Source organism: Epinephelus fuscoguttatus, linkage group LG12 (genome assembly GCF_011397635.1).
Source record: "Epinephelus fuscoguttatus linkage group LG12, E.fuscoguttatus.final_Chr_v1".
In the NCBI taxonomy this organism is placed as follows: domain Eukaryota; kingdom Metazoa; phylum Chordata; class Actinopteri; order Perciformes; family Serranidae; genus Epinephelus; species Epinephelus fuscoguttatus.
The window spans coordinates 32,071,507-32,088,925 of NC_064763.1; the positions used below are offsets into that span (position 1 = coordinate 32,071,507).

Below are 17,419 nucleotides of genomic sequence, written 5' to 3' on the forward strand. Positions count from 1 at the left end.
ACCCACAAAATGACCATTTGTAAATCAGTTAGTCGTGCTATGTTACCTTGAATTCATGAAGAAAACTTTGTTTTTCTCACATGCCTCCATGGAACACAGTTTATGTTACAGACCAGCTCTGGTCTCCACTTGTTTGGTTCAGGAGGGAGCTCTAACATTCTGGCATTGTCTACTATGTTAGCACCACTAGCGGTGCTCACACTGCTAATGCTGGTGACATTGTCAACAATGCTAAAGGGGTTTTACAGCTCAAAATTAAGATGGGACAGCCTGAGGTGAGAACAGAGGGTGACCAGAATGTTTCCATAGCATTGCTGTTGGATCGAAACCATGGATGTAGTAAGGGATGGTGTTACTAATTGTAATGGCTGAATGAGTGGTGCGGCATGCTAACTAGCTCCTACCAGAGTCAGGTAGTGTGCAGTGCAGTAAACCATAGAGAAGCAACATCAGCCTATAGACCGACATGTGTAACTGGTCAAAAATATTTGCACTGTTTGACCGTTGACATCCCTGGTGAGTGTATTGATTTATTGATTGATTAGGGACCATGTTTAACAACACAAAACTATATCAAAACATCCTGTCACACAGTTATCCAGTCCTATGCTCAGTCCTTCGCAAACGTGTGTATTTTCACTTAAAGAAGTGCTGGAGTCTGGCTGGATCATATAAAATTCACTTTTAGTTCAGTTTTAGCGAAAATGCATGTGTTTGGGAAGTACACATGACTGGATACATGAGATTATTCTGCATGAGTTGTGCGAGAGTTTGTAAACAGATTTTTTCATTTAGTTTTGCTGCTGTTGGAAGTGGTCTCCAATCATTCGATAAATCAATATGTTCGGTTAGTTACCGGTTGATGGGTTTTTGCCTTTTGAAAATTAACCTAAACTGACATCCCTAATGCCCTCCATTTTTTTGTGGATACATGCAAGAAAAACAATGTTTTCTTCACAAATTCAAGCTAACGTGCCACGACTAATTGACAATTGCCATTTTTTTTAGGTGAAGTATTCCTTTAATTGATGACTACTCTCATGATTCACCTTTAACAAGGCCCATGTTCAGCAGCACAAAACAGTAGGTTAAACAAAGCACTGTAGAAATGTGAAGCCTTGTCCTTGATTGTCACCACTTCAACCAAAAAGTTACTTTTTTTTGTTTTATTTTTAGGTGTTTGAGGATGCAAAATTGTTGACTGATTCTCTCCTGTTAATCTTATGACCCACTGGAAATCATTGCTACAGACTGTATACAGTCTGGTATATCCATATGAGACCTACTTGGAGGCAGTAGTGGAAGTTGAGATATTCAGACCCTTTACATAAAGGTTCCACTATGAAAAATTCCTCCAGTAAGTAAAAGTCCTGAATTCAAAATTTCAATAAAATTAGGCTACATAACATTAGCCTAAGTATCAAAAGTAAAAAAATACTGCCAATGTCATGTCATTTAACTGTTAATTTTACGGGTATTTTACTGCCTTAGGTGCTGATTTAAATAGGGTACTGTTGCATCATTATATTTTGAGAACTCTTTAAAGTCTGATTCTGTGAAATCTGTATGCTGTTTGTCAGATAAAAGGTAGTGGACTACAATATTCACTCTGCACTGAGGTGGAAAAGTGCCTCAGATTTATTCTACCACTAGACGTCAAACAATGAATACACTCATACACTCTCCTCATATGTGACTAAGGAGGCTTCTGTATGTGTCTCTTTGGAGTCATAGCTTTAAAATGTGCGGTTATCCCAGTGTGTAGTAGACTTGTTAAGACTAGCATTAGGACCCAGTGGAGCTGCGGATGATGAACCAGCGGCTGCCGAGTCAAACTATAAACTGTAGCGGCCACTCTGACTCACTTGGCCGCTCGGAGGCTGACAGAGCTGGGCTGTGTCTGGGGCTGAACACGCCTCACATGTTCACAACCGTAACTTTTGAATGAAACGACCGAGGGATTACTACCGGAAATAAGAACTCAGACCTTCGAGTATCAAACGGCATGGAGTCCAAACGCCAGAGTGCCCAAGGTGGTGAGTAACAGTCTGTCTTTGAATAGCCTATTAGTCGCGACAAAAGTAACTATCATACAACTGTTACAACTTTTTGAAGAAGCCTTTATAAATATGAAAGGGATACATGTACATGGAAGTCCACTTCTGAGAGGTAAATGGTCACAAACGCGCGAGACAATTCAAAACTGGATAAATGCACTGCACTGTCATTAATTACCGTATGTGTCACTTAAACTCACCATAACAAATTGAATAGTAACATTTTAAAAAGAGTTGCAACAGTTTTATTTTATTTTTACTCTCATAAAACAAACCTAAGAGGAAACACCATCACTTCATCCAAACCGCCTCGCGCCCTAACACTCCCGGTTGACTGTTGGAGTAACGGGAGAGTGATGTCATAGCACCTACACGCCGGTTGGTGCGCTGTGTGTGTGTGTGTGTGTGTGTGTGTGTGTGTGTGTGTGTGTGTGTGTGTGTGCGGATGGAGGAGGTATCCTCACTCAGGTAGTGTGATGCAATCCGATACCAACACAGAAGTGCCAAGCTGGAAGCAGCAGCAGCAGCGCCAGTGGAAGTGAAGCAGCAGCAGCAGCAGCAGCAGCTGAATGGCTGCTCTGTCTCAGAACTCCTCCAGGCGACAGTGCTGCAAACAGGAAGCTGCATTATGTGACACCAGGTGATGGAGCAGTGGCCTGGATTGAAAATCTGGCAAACGGGGATCACACGTGATTATCTGAAGGGGAAACAATGGCCATTTATGAAGCATTCATTCATGCTTTGTTTAAACACCCCTTCATGTTGCCAGTGGCTCATTGATCTACTAGACTCATTATGAATTTGCTATGAACAAAAATGGTGTCAGATCCCTTAAATAGAAGGATAAATCAGTGCAGGGGGTGGGGTCAGCTATTATACAGCTATGTAATTATAATTATTATGTTATGATGGTGATGGTGATAATACTGTAAAATTTTAATTTGTAGCCTGGGCTATTATTTGCTTAAGTCACTGAACTCAACAGGCCTATATTTTGGACAGGTGTCTATATGGGACAGGCCTTTAATTCCTTTTACACTAAACTGTTGCTCGGCAAAGATGGGGAAATATGATCCAATTGTTTAGGCTTTAAATAGCATATCAATTATGTGTTATGTTATGACATGTGTTTCATGGCACCCAAGGATAACACCACTTTATCCTGTTAAAACAATCCTCATAACTTGGAATAATTTTTAAAGAAACACTTTTGATTCCTTTGATTGATCCTTAGTGACTAAAGGAGTATAAATAATTTACCAGGTAATCGAGGAATGGACACATATGCTGACTTTACGACAGCTTCAGATGAAGGGACTTTATTTTTCGTCATGCCGGTAAAGGTCTTCTCTGGTGCTCATGGTTTCAGTAAAATGAAATCAACCGAGCTAACGATGTGTAGCATCTTGTTTTAAACGTTTATATTATATGTGCGATCTAACGTGCTAACTAACATTAGCTCAAGTGGGTTGTTCTATAAAAATGAACTGCCTGGCAACCAGACTGGTCTTCTAATTGAGACATGCCTTTATTTGTCAAAATATGTAGCTACACCGGGCTAGTAAAAGAGACTGGACGTTTAATTGGGACCAGGCTTTGAAATGAAGTTTTATGGTAATATTAATTGTGTATTTCTAAGGGCTGCATTGTGGTTACATTGACTTGTTGTAGGAGAAGTACAGATGTTGTTAATAACACTAACGATGGCTGTTTTATTCAGATATCCCAGTAAGTTCTAACAGTCTGACAGTGAGCCAGCATGCACAACACCAGGACCCTGACATTATCATTAACCAGCCATCGTTAAATTTATTATTTACACCTGTGCTTTTCCTACTGTGACATGTCAACATGTCCTCCATGAAGAAGGCCTCTGAAACACTTGGACATGAGCAGCTTATACAGTGTAACAAAAGTGTTTTTTGGCCAAACACTTGTGCAGCTGTGCTCTCTAGAAGAAAATACTCTCACTGTGGAAAAACACACGAACAACTGATAATGGCATTCGGAGACAGTATCACAACTACTGCAACAAATGGGAGACATTTGTAGATACTGAAGTTGTGAAATGGCTTTTGATAAGTCAGAGTTAAAACTACAGGGGCAACGTCCTCTGTTAAACGACTGTCACAAGCCTTGACCTCATCCATGGTTCCCTTACATTTCCTTTTCCCTTTTCCTCCTCCTCACTCAGTGATCCTCTACCCACCCCCTTCTTATCTCTCTCTTTCAGATTCAGAAAGTGCAGAACTCGTTCTTGATTTAATTTGAAGTCATATTTCAAAGGAGCAGGGAAATTACTTTGCCTCTGTAAACCCAAAGTGAGCTGTACTGCAAATCTACTGGGACAGAGATACCCAAAGCAGCAGGTCTGTGCATGTCGTCCGTGTTGGTGAGGCGTAGGTGGGAACAAAGCTGATGTGGTGATAATACTCTGCTACAAAACAGGAAAAACTCTGGATCATGTTTTGTCGAGCTGACGGTCATATTGTCAACATCGTTGTCACCATCACCATATTACACCTGGGAAACACTCACAAAAAACAACCATAGAATAATAGTGCTTGAGTGGGTGTCTCTTTGTGTGTGCACGTGTGTGTGTGTGTGTGTGTGTGTGTGTGTGTGTGTGTACGTGTGTGATCTCAAATCATCTATCTCTAAAGCAAACCAGTGTTTTTCCCCCACTTACAAACTGTTCATTTAAACTGTCCATAAACTGCACAGAGCTGCAGAGTTGGGTTGTTTTTTAGTGGTTTTGACCTAAGTAACACTTTCACATGCAGTCACTTGATTTAATGTCAAAAACATCGCTGCAGGTTTAAAGGAATAGTTTGACATTTTGGAAAATTATTGTATTTGCTTCCTTGCGGGGAGTTAGATGACAAGATTGATAGCACACTCATGCTGTAAGCTAAACATGAAGCAACCTCAAACCAGCCAGTTAGCTTAGCCTAGCACAATGACTTAAATCAGGTGAACACCCTAGATGTATAAAGAGAACTGGATATAGCAATAGGCCCGTTTCCACCGCAGGAACTTCGGGGTAATTTTATGGGGCCAGGGCTGTTGGTGCGTGTCTCCACCGCAGGAACCACCCCCGAAGGACAGAGTTCCGGAACTTTTACGGGGGCTAAACAAGTCCCTGCCTCGGGGTGGGTACTCAGAATGGCCCCGAAAGACTCCCGGCTGGGGCTTGGGGATTACTTGGTGCTGATTGGATATACTCAAGGAGGGATGTGACGTCAACAGAAAGCAACAAAATAGCCGGCATATTTAAAACTCAGCAGACGAGGATTAGCTTGTTCATATAGTTTCCTCCGCCATGTAAAAAAACCTCACTAAATGGCCCGTGAAAAAAATATTCTTTCCAGCGGATATCTTAGTTACAACATGATTGAACTAGCAAAGCAGTTTTGTGTTGCTATGTGTGGTATTTATTCAGTTTTGGGAAATCACGATGTCTAGAAAGCATCAGTGGCTGCCGCTGACAGGGACAGCTAACAGCAGCAGCAAAGCTAACATCAGGATGTCATCTGTTAAAAGCCTCCCATTGTTGGATACGACATGAAACTACTCCAGATAGCTCAATCATGTTGTAACTAAGACATCCGCTGGATTTTTCACAGGCCATTTAGTGAGTTATTACAGACACCGCTAAGGGCTATCAGCTAACGGCGTCCCTACGTCGCCCCAGTAAATGGTTGCGCAATGATTACGTCACATCCAGAGCCCGTAACTTTACAGGAACCTTCCTCCTACTCCGCTCTCTCAGTGGAGACACGGCGGTTGAGAGGGCCGAGCGAGAGGACGTTCCCGTAGTAGTTCCTGCCCCCCAAATAGTACCAGGAACTTCTTCAGTGGAAATGGGCCTAGGCAGGGCTCAGCTCATTCCTGCAGAGGTTCTTCAGTGGCACAGTGGCATACCTAGAAACTATGGCTTTCTAAGTATAAAACTACCTGGATCGTATGCATTGCATAGAGCAAGCATACTAGAGACTTTGCTGGCTGAGCAGCTAACATACAGTTTAGCCCTCTGCCAACATGAATGGGGAAAAAATGATTTAATAGTTTAGTTTAGTTTAGTTTATTTAGTTTATAAAAAGGACAGCGTGCACGTCCATTAGTTGTTTACAAAACAAAAATATGTTTGCACCAGATTTAGCTAAAGGCTAATTTCCATCTGTAGTCCTCTAACATAAAACATGAAACACAACAAAATACACAATCCACAATTAACACAAAGGAGCACACAACATCAGATACAGACACATCATAATACATATGTAAGAATCTCATGTGACATGCACATGTATGCCCCGCACACTGCATGGTACATAATGCTATACGGCAAATGATACTACATAATATGCACAGTGTGGCTCCTCTAGACTTTGAAATGTTATCAGACTGAATGGATTAAATCCCGAAAGTGAAACGTATCATTTCACAGGGGTTTTAACGCTTTAAAAAGTCCATCCAGACATCTTTCCCAATGTAAGTCTATAGGGAAAATTATTTTAGGGCCCAATGGCATCATGCGACAGACCCGGAAGTTGTAGTTACACAGTTTAGCCACTAGGTGGAATTGGCTTAAAAGTCCAGCGCACTTTTTGGGGGCCTGGGGAAAACAGCTAGCTGGATTTCGTTACCTATTAGGCAAAGCAAAGCTAGCTGTTTCCCCTTGTTTTCCAGTCTTAATTTAGATTTAGATTTATTATATTTATAAGGACAATGCACAATAATCAACATTTCTGTAAATGTGCCAGTGTTAGCCAGTTGGCTCATTTTAATCTGCTGTCCTTTGACAAGATGTTTTGAAACCAATAAAAGAACTAGAGCACCCGGAGAGCACAGACCTCCACCAAGCAGCTCGGATTTCCCGCCATTTTATTGTTTTATCCACTTCACTTCAACCTATCACCGCCACAATTTTATCATCTGTTCCTTGTCCCATTATCAACCTTTCCTGAAAATTTCATCAAAATCCGTTCAAAACTTTTCGAGCTATTTTGCAGACAAACAGACCAACGCCAGTGAAAACATAACCTCAGTGGGAGAGGTGATAAAATTCACTGGACAATTCACAGGATAAAGACAGCATAAGGACATATAGACAGCATTAACTAGAGCAAATAGAAATTGTTAAGATAGAACAAAAGCCATGCAAAGCAACAAGCAGCAGCAGAGCACCAATACAATACCATAACACAACAACAACAAGCAGCATGTTCGCACAAACAGACATGCAAGCAACACGAAGCACCAACACACAGATTAGCATTACATTCAGTCATGCAGAGCAGCACTTGCAGAAAAGGTTTTTTTTTTTCACATCATGCATCAAAAATGTTTTTTGTTGAGCTAATTAACCAAGGCATGTGGTGCATGGTCAACATCTGAATGGCTCCTTACCTGGTGGAACCAAAGCACAGCAGTCTGGGCTTTAAATTAGACCCATGCTGTGCCACAGTGTCTGCGCCAGTGTCATCTGTTTCCTGTGTCTCCTCACCATTTACTATCTGAGGAAAATGATAAGATACTGAAAGAATGTGAAAAAGACAGAATTCCACCACTATTTTCCCCCAGCTGTTTCTTTTTAAAGATCTTGGTTTCTGGAGGGGACTTTTTAAAGCCTCGGACTGAATGCTGACCCCGGACGAGCAGTGACACCATCTACTGTTGTCACGAAAATATGAATAACGGGACACTGAATCTCTGAAGTAGACTTTTGTCTGAGAGGGAGCTGGCTGGGGCCTGCCAAGACTTGAACTCTGACCTCTGTCTGAAGAGGATGGGTGTCTGGAGAAGGGACGGAGGGAAAGGAGTTAAAAGGAAAGGATCAGAGAAGGAGAGAAAGAAAGGAGTGGAAGAGAGAATGTGGGATCTGGAGGGACCTCAGCCTCTGGGAGTGTGGGGGAGGCAGGAAGAGGGCGCCTGCTGTAGTGCAAAACAGCAGCTTTATACACTTAACTTGGAAAAAGGCATGAAAACGCGTGTTTGTGACACATAAGTACAACTTAAATGTTCCTGTTACAGATAATCATGTGGCTCAGGCAACATGATTCATGGAAACAACAATTCAATTCAATGCAGTCATATATTTCGTCCCACTCCTGAAGGGAAAATAAAATAATAAGGAGGGATAGTTTGGATGGGAGAGGCAAGTCAGGGAGGAGGTTAGCCTTGGATGGGTGTGATTGATGGGTTAGACGTGTAATGGATGGGAGTCAAAGCCTCAGGTTAGGAGGAGAAAAGTATCGTTTCTCTGTCACCCTGCCGCCCATGAACATTATGTGGTGGGATAAACAGCAGAAGCAGTGAGTAGTAGTAGTTGTTTTGTTCTCCGTTGCAACCAAACACGCTAAATCAGTTCAAATGAGAGTCGCATGGCTCAAGTCTCATGACTGCCTGTCTGCAGACACACACAAAAATGTGGGTAAAAGACACCAACACATTCTCCAACATACTCTTGTGACTGTACATTCCCTCTGTACAGGGTGATATTTCTGTTTAGGCAACAAATTAATAGTTTGTGTGTGTTCTCCCTGTGAGTTAAGTGAAAGTCCATCAGTGTCTTCGAAGAGAAAATCAGTGCCGTATGTGTGTGTTTGAGCGTGTGTGTGGGGAATGGGGGGTTACAAAGATCCCTCTGTGGGTGAGACCGACCGCAAGCCTCCAGAACAGCTGATTCTCAGCCTCTGAACCCTCTGGTCCCCCCGAGACAGAGAGTGAGACACAGAAAGCAACAGAGAGACGGAGAGATAGCAAACGAATGGACGGCCTTGACTGTGTAAAGTTCGACGTCAAGAAACAGAAAATAGACCAAAGGGCCCGTCTGACACTCCATCAGCCCAGCGCTGGCTTTGTTTACGCTCAGATTGATTACATTGAATCTTGTCTTTTTTTAGCCTGTGTTGCAACATTTCCTAAACAAGTGAAGCACTGTAGATCAATAGAGAAGCTAATTTAACTGCTTATTCAAGAAATGAGGGAAAAAAATAGAGGATGGTGACAGAGGAAGATCCAGCATAGAAGGAGGGAGAGTTAAGGACAGTAGAGGACAGAATGAGAAACAGCAGGATGGAGAGAAATGGAAAAAATAGAGGGGAAAGTGTCAGGACGAAAGAGAGGTGAGACTCGCAGCGGGATGGAGGAGAGAGTCGAGATCAGGAAGGAGTGGAGAGACGCTTCTGTCGACAGCTAAGACAGGAAACCACAGCTGCTGGCCGAGAAGTACTACACACACACACACATACACACACAGCTGCTGGAGATATATCCTTTAACCCCGAATGCCCACGTACCGAAGCAATGCAGCTGTTTTGCACCACGCCCCTCTTGGACTGTGTGTGTTGGTTCCTGTTTTGTTTTTTTGTCGGAGTTTCTGACATTGTATTGTTTGCTCTGGTCTCGGGGAGCATTGTGGTCGTCTAATTTTGGCCCTCACGGAGACAATAGAGTATTGTCAGACTGGGGGGAGGCCAGTGGAAGAGGCTGTGGGAGAGTGAGGGCTTGTCTCTCACTCTCTCTGTCCTCACTGTGTGTGAGAGAGGGCTGTTTTGATCTTATTTGAATTTCACTCTTGCACCAGTTCTTTCCAAAGAAGCGCAGATGTACATTTCATCCTTAAGCATCTATAATTACCTGCGTCTGCGTAAGTTTATGTTTTGCAACATTCGTTTTAGCATCTGATTAGTCACTGCTGAGGTTCCAGCGTCTGTGCCGAGGTGTCTTTGAACTTCCTGTCAACCTTGTTTGTGTTTTGGGTGAAAGCACATTGTATATTTTACATTTTTAATGCCAAAAATGACAAAGATTTAATGTTTCCCCAAAATATTTTTCTTGGCCGCATGGAAAAGCCACTTAAAGAGCCTGTGGGCCATGCTGGGACAGTAAAACTTTCCACTGAACCCAAACGAAAATGAAATAATTTTAGGGTTAGCGGCTCTTACACTCTGAATGATCCACTCCATCTGTTTAATGGCAGACATAATACTTATATCAATATCAACAGTGGCCAGTGTCCAGTATTTAATTAAAGGTCAGTCATTTACTCTGCTGCAGAACTGGAGCTGTCTGCTAATACTCAAACTAATGTCCTTTGAATGACTGATCAACTGAATGAACTAACTCAGTGCGACAGGCAGTTTGGTAACTGTATCCTATTCTATCTCTGCTGGAACTACAGATTTTCTTCTTTACTTTGGCTCCGTTTCCTTTAGGGAAGGAAGTTTCCGTCCCCCCTCCTCCTCACCTCCTTTTCTCTCTCTGACTCTCCCCCTCCTCCTTTCTCTGTCGGCTCTAAGCAGGCAGGATGTGTGAGAGTGTGGCAGGGCTTTTGGAACAATGTCAAGGTCAACAACACACACAGACACACACAGGATGTCAAAGTTGAACATGAAAACAATTATTTTTCAAAGAAAGCTTGAAATGTCCTTAGTTAAAGTTATTATTGAAAATATTATTATTTCATGCTGTTACATTCACCTGATGAAATGCTGTAATCAGGGACATTTCCTAAAGATTTATTTTCCTAAAGAATATTGTTTTTAATAAATGTTATTTCTCAACTTTAATGTATTGAGTTGAGTAGTGTTCATAATGAATATTGCAAAGTGCCTCAGATTTCAGTGGAATTTAAAATACAATGTGTTTTTTCTAACCTCATAACTATGGTTAAACTGCGCTCAATTTTGACTGTTTTCTGAGTGTTTTCTTACATATAGACTAGTTGGCTAGTCTAACTTTAAACCTCCATTTAAACTTTAGGGAAATAAGTTGTTAATACCCTCTCAAGGGTGAGTGTAGGGTCAAGGGAACAGACTTGCTAATGCCCAGAAAGGCTGACTCTGAAGCGGACTAAATGAATAGGGCGATGTGTTAGGATGTTAAATATCTCCTCCCCGTCAGCTGTTGCAACAGGCGGTGAGCTGAGTTCCAAACTGACTTCGTGCCCGTCGTGTTCCACCAGTTTTGCTCACACTTGCCCGTATGGCCTTGCATGCATGTGTTAAATTGATATCTGATGCAGTTGGTGTAACAGCATAATAATTTTAACAATGTTGAGAGTCTGCAGTGTGGGCTTTAATAATGGTGCTCGGTGCCAAAAAATATTTTATTTCCATTCTGCAAATATAATAATAATAATAATAATATGTTCTTTTGTGTTTTTTCAGTGGTGATGGAGCGCCTTGTGAACGAGCTCGGCTCTCTGCTGAAAATGCTGGACCATGAGACGGTCAGTCCTGCCACTGCTGAAAAGATGGCCTCCATACGCAACATCCTGGACTCAGTGCAGCTGTCAGGTACAGAGTTAGGTCTCAGATGGATGGGACAGTGTATAAAATGTCTCTGGTCTATATTTCTTACCATACTGGTTTCAATAACGCCTGAACACACTAAACTGACATCCAAGAGCTAATGGTGATGGAAAAAAAAGTTGCGCTTGAACACACTGCAAAGACTACAGCCAACAGCAAACCAACCATATGTCCTGTGCCTGCATGAGAAGAAATAACTGCAGGCGCCATGGATCTACTGTATTAAGAGACCTGGATACAGCTTGAAGGCAGGATCCTGTTTGCTCCTGAGAAAGTTGCTCAGTGGCACATGAAGCCTATAGAATGCTATTGGACTGAATGGATTAAATCCAAACAGTGAAACGACTCATTTGTGACATTCAAAACAGACACCTCTGTCCCAATGTCTATGGGAAAAAGTCTTTTCTAGTCCAATGGCATCACGAGACGGTCCCCAGAAATTGCAGTACCACTGTTTGGCCACAACGAAAATTCCTGGGGGCCTGGCAGGTGGTAGTCTATATCATTAGTATTTAAATCTATGGTCTGAATTCGTCATTCAAAAACAAAAACTGGCATACCAGTGGGATGGATTCCAGATGCTTGTTAGCCAGTTAGCACATCAACAACACAACCCGGTGTTAAAAGAACAAAAAGTTGTTTACCATGCACTAGCGAACAGTTGCAAACCATTGCTGCTCAAGAGCTCAATAGCATAAAACATATATAAAAGCAATTGTTTCTCTTCTTGTGTATGAAGTTAAACTGCCACTCAGCTACAGGCTCCACTGGCTCTAACACCGATTCATTATGCTAAATTGGCCACAAAACAGCCAACAAGGGCCGACTAGAGCCAACAGCACAGGACACATTGCAACAATAATGGTGACAGACGCTCACCGACGGCTTGACATTGACCGACGGCCGACTGCCAGCTTGGTGTGTCAAGACCCTTAGGTGCAGTGATGTGACAAACCCCTTTAAACTCCATTAATTCACTGCAAACAGTTATATTTATTTTTGATGCAATCCTGCTGATGTGATGTTTACAGCTGGCATTACACAGCTTCCATTAATTGCTTTGCAGCACAAAAAACAACACTCAAATATTTGTTTATACAGTCAAATACACTGGACTCAAAGCATTAAATCACTTTGTCAAACTCATTTTTATTATTTTACTGAGGCTGATTTGAATCTTCTCACATCAGTAAGTTGCGTTCAATTTCAAGCTGCTGTAGGTTTACCACATCAGAGGTGCATGATGTCATCTAACAAGAGCAAACAAACATCTAACAGAAAAAAGTAAATTAGAGTATTAAATGAGGTGCAGCTACAAATGACATGTTATTTATTTGATGGAATTTGACTGACCATGCTTGCAGGCTTTCAGCTGCATCCGGCCTCACATTAATTTGGTGTGACTCTTGCAGCCAAAGCATTTTAGAGTTGAGCAATTTGTTCAAGGTTACTACAGCAGTGTTTATTCAGACAGTAACCTTCCTGTCATGAGCCAGCACAACACAGCGTAAGATACACTAGAGTAATTGTGTTGCATTTAGAAACATGCAAATTTGACTCAAGTCTCACTGAAGTCCTTACAGTGGATCTTTGTTTATCCGGGAGTTGTCGGAGGGGATGAAAGGATTGTGGTAAGAGGATAATGAAATGTAAAGTTTGGCGAGGCTAATGAGAGGAGGTCAAAGAAAGGAGAAAAACAAAACATCCTGATAGTGACACATCCTCACATTGTTTGAACGGGCCCAGGCTGCCCTGCCCAAACACACTCTCCAGACTTTTACACGGCACATTAGCATATTCCACTTCAATTCCGCTTTTTCACAGCCAAATACTTTTGAGATTTATTTCTCACGCTGATTCTAAAACACGTCCAGAAAGTCTGGGAGGTTTGGCAAACGTTCATACGCATTTTATGACTTCAGTTATCTTCGTTCCTTCGGTACAAAGATTTACAAGCTCCATTCTGAGCTCCCTTGCTGTCCAACTTCCATCTTCGTTCAATTTATATGTCTAAAAATGCAGATTGTTCAGTGTACATACTCACTGAGCACTTACTTGCTTACAGTCTGGTAATCCGTACTCTCCTGACCTCAGCATGCACCACAGTCCCAGCCCTAACTTTGATCCTATTTCTAACCCCTAATCTATTTTCTCCACAGTCAATGGATCAGACGTGTACATGAACAGCTGTCTCTATGGCAACGGCACCAGCTTTGTAGAGTCTCTGTTTGAAGATTTTGGTGAGTAGACCTTCAAACTAATTCAATGTTCAGAAGTCTTGTGTTGGATCTATCAGTAGTGTATGTTTTAAAGCATCATATCACATCTATAAAATGTATGATTTCATAAAATGTATTATACCATATTTATGATACCGGTAATTCTCCTCCAGACTGTGATTTGCACATGCTCAGTGCATCTCCAGTGGAGCAGAAAGAGCACAAAGAGGAAGAGGAGAAGACTCATCCTAACAAATCTGTAAGCTGTCTACATATCTACCTGTCATCCATCTTCCTCTGTCATCCTTGTCACTAAAACTTTGGTTCAACTTTCACCTCAGACACCGACTGACACGCCCCCTCCTCTACCAAACACCCCACTTCCTGATGACTACTATGAAGAGGCTGTTCCTCTAGATCCTGGATCCACCCCTCAGTACTTTACAACCAACATGAACAGTTCTGTACACAAATTTAAAAGCACAGATATGCACACTCATGAATAATCGTAATCAACTGAATTACTAGAAGTTTATCTCATCTCGACGCGTCCTCTCCTCTCCTGCAGCTTCCAGGAATTCTGTTGAGGATGCCTACTATGAAGATGCAGACAATAACTACCCCATCACCAGGATTAATGGACCTCCCAAAAACTCCTGTAAGTCCGTTCTCTTTTGCAGAATAATACAATAAAAACATCATGAAGTATGTGGAATACATAAAGAAAAGAACCAGAAGTTGTCTGTAATGTAATAATTAATGCTATTTCTGGTGCTCAGACAATGACTCCGATGCTCTGAGCAGCTCCTACGAGTCTTACGAAGAAGAAGAAGAAGAGGCCAAAGGGCGAGAGCAACCTCAGAGATGGACGGCTGAGGAGAGTCCCGATGGACCAGTCAGAGACTGCCGCATCTGTGCTTTCCTGCTGAGAAAGAAACGCTTCGGTCAGTGGGCTAAACAGCTCGTCGTCGTCCGTGACACTAAACTCCAGGTAAATAGAGCTGTGCTGTGAGTGTTAACTTAAACTTTCAAACCAAAGGATCTAAAATATATCTAATGTCATTTAGTGCACACATCCATAACACTCATAGCACACTGCTCTTTGTCTTCACAATGTTTTTAATTCACTGTTGCTGTGGAACATTTCAATAAATCTCATGTTCATGCACCAACAGCACTAACATGAAATTATATGTATATACAGTATATATAGATATAGTTAAATAATGGCATTCTACAACAGGTGACTGAACCAATGTGATGTGGGGAAAAACATTTTAGTTAACTGAAATAAAAATTAAAACAAGATTTAAGAAAAGCTGAAACAATATTGTGTACTTACAAAACTAACTCAAACAAATAAAAACATACAGGAAATGTCTTTTATTCTTTGTCAATTTGGTCAAACTTGTCAACACAACAAGCTTGAGGAGGCCTTGGTGCATATATTTATTGAAACTAGAATGTTTACAGTACATGGCTGTGTGTCAGCTGTGTTTGCAAAGTGTTGTGCTGTATCTGTTTTGTATTGTATTGTAATAAGTGCTCTGAGCTTCTTAAATTTTGCCCCTGACAAATAACCCCCATATTATAATGAAAAAAAAACTTAAACTAATACGGAAACTGATAAAAAACTAAACTAAAACGAACCCTTTTTAAACCATGAAAAATAAACTGAAACTGCTTATCCTGTTAGGAGTCATAAAGGGGCTGGAGCCTATCCCAGCTGACACTGGGTGAGAGGTGGGGTACACCCTGGACAGGTCACCAGACTATCACAGGGCTGACACATAGAGACAGACAAACATTCACGCTCACATTCACACCTACGGACAATTTAGAGTCACCAGTTAACCTGCATGTCTTTGGACTGTGGGAGGAAGCTGGAGTACATGGAGAAAACCCACGCTGACACAGGGAGAACAGGCAAACTGCACAGACTGGCTCCCCCACCCTGGGTTTGAACTAGGAACCCTGGAAACTGAAACTAAACTGAATTAAAACTGAAATGAAACTTAATGACCATCAATAATGAAAATCGAATCTGTACTGAACTGGAAAGATATTGTTGTAACTCCAGACAATCACTCCTGTGTCTTCAGAAAACAATGAAAAGGTGTCAACAATGGGAATGCAAAACAATATGATGCATAGTTATGAAGACGATAATGCTGTGAGGTATTCTAGTACTTATAATGGTTCACCTTTCATTTAGTTTCCAGTAAAAGAACGGGGTTTTCTGCAGGGATGGTAACCTTTAAACGACATTGCTAGAAAATTTTCAAAGGTTACATTTTAAGCGAAATAGCATCAAATGACACATCAAAGTAAAATTTTTGTGACTTGGGGTCTCAGTATCTCACTATCTGTCTTTTACAGTGCTATAAGAGCATCAAAGAGAGCACTCCCCACACAGAGCTCCCGCTGAATCTGTGCAACGTCATCTACGTCCCAAAGGAAGGCCGTAAAAAGAGACACGAGTTGCGCTTCTCGTTGCCTGGAGGCGAAGCTCTAGTCCTGGCTGTTCAGAGTAAAGAGCAGGCCCAGCGGTGGCTCAAGGTGCCTTTATTCACTATATCAGAGGGCTGATGCTGAGACAGACAAGAGTGAGGGAGGACACGGGGGAGTATGGCTGAGGGGGGAACACAAGTGTTCTTTGGAAGTGAAGGTTTTTCTTTTTCTGAAACCAGGTGGTGCAAGATGTTGGCAGTCAATGTAGCAACACTGAAGGACTGGATGGATCTACTTCTCCCATTATACAGAGGAAATTAGAGCTTGATAAGGTGTGTGAGGTTTTGCATGTGACTCTGAGTGTGTTATCTACAGTATTGTCTTGTGTTGTTGCATGTATGGGTCATATGTCTCAATTTTACTCTATTGTAATATTTATATCTCCATTTACTGAGGTGTATTTCATTCTGAATCTGCACTCTACTTTTTACATTTCACTCTCTGTTGCTGACATCACCTCTTTCCACCCACACATGACACAACTGTTCCTTTGGCTTCCAGTTAAAAGGAGTGTGAGTGAGGTGACATTATTGTGGCTGCAGAGCTGGCCAGTTTTCAAAGAGCTTCATACGAAGTTTTGGTACACAGCTGCAGAGCCAACGAGCTGAATACATGATGACATGGCAGTTACTGCCCATGTTGGCAGAATGGGTTTAAAAATACATAAAAGTCAAAAACCCACATTTAAACAAACTTCTGTGTCATTGATGTTGACATGATTTTGCTTTTTTAGGACAGAAGGATTTGGTGAAACAGAAAATATACTGTATATCTGTTCATATGTAACATTCCTCTCCTCTCTGTTAATGAGGAAAAAAAGAGAAGTAATAAAGGTTTCTACTTGTTCTTTGCCAGGTGCTGCAGTGTGAGCGGCAGGCATCAGACTCAGACAGCGGGCCAACAACAGAAAACCAGCCCACAGCACAGGGTCCAGGACGGGACACCATGGACTCACTGAGTAGGTGTACTTTCATAAACTGCCATCATTGGTTAAGTTGTAATCACTGACTCTGAATTATTTTTTGTGTCAGTGAAACAAGCTAAGGAACACAGCAGACAACTCTTACATCACACAGATTAAATCATCATCGTGAGATTTAACATTAAATTTGGGTCTGTGCGTGATTGTCTGCAACTGAAACTTGATGTAAGGTATATTTTATCATTTTAAATTAGACAATAATTACTTTAGTTGTGATATATATTTAAAGATTTGTCCATGAAGTCTTGGAGCAGTGCTTAAAGGACTGTCTGTTAGGTTTAAGTACTGAATAGGACCCACAATGCAACAATTCAGACTCGGAGACAAAAG

General features: G+C 41.6%; 1 protein-coding gene across 2 annotated transcripts in view; it reads left to right on the forward strand.

The window, feature by feature from the left end:
• Positions 1-1,845: 1,845 nt before the first annotated feature.
• The window catches only part of afap1l1b (actin filament associated protein 1-like 1b), a 47,546-nt gene continuing 31,972 nt past the window's right edge, over positions 1,846-17,419 (forward strand). For both annotated transcript variants that reach the window (XR_007450626.1, XM_049592216.1), the window contains exons 1-10: positions 1,846-2,036; positions 11,234-11,362; positions 13,537-13,617; positions 13,770-13,855; positions 13,938-14,055; positions 14,165-14,254; positions 14,376-14,587; positions 15,976-16,155; positions 16,287-16,379; positions 16,963-17,065. Coding sequence is in view for 1 of the 2 variants with exons in the window: in XM_049592216.1 (XP_049448173.1) it covers positions 2,006-2,036; positions 11,234-11,362; positions 13,537-13,617; positions 13,770-13,855; positions 13,938-14,055; positions 14,165-14,254; positions 14,376-14,587; positions 15,976-16,155; positions 16,287-16,379; positions 16,963-17,065 (1,123 nt within the window). In the remaining variant the exon portion in view is untranslated. The remainder of the gene's footprint in view (positions 2,037-11,233; positions 11,363-13,536; positions 13,618-13,769; positions 13,856-13,937; positions 14,056-14,164; positions 14,255-14,375; positions 14,588-15,975; positions 16,156-16,286; positions 16,380-16,962; positions 17,066-17,419) is intronic.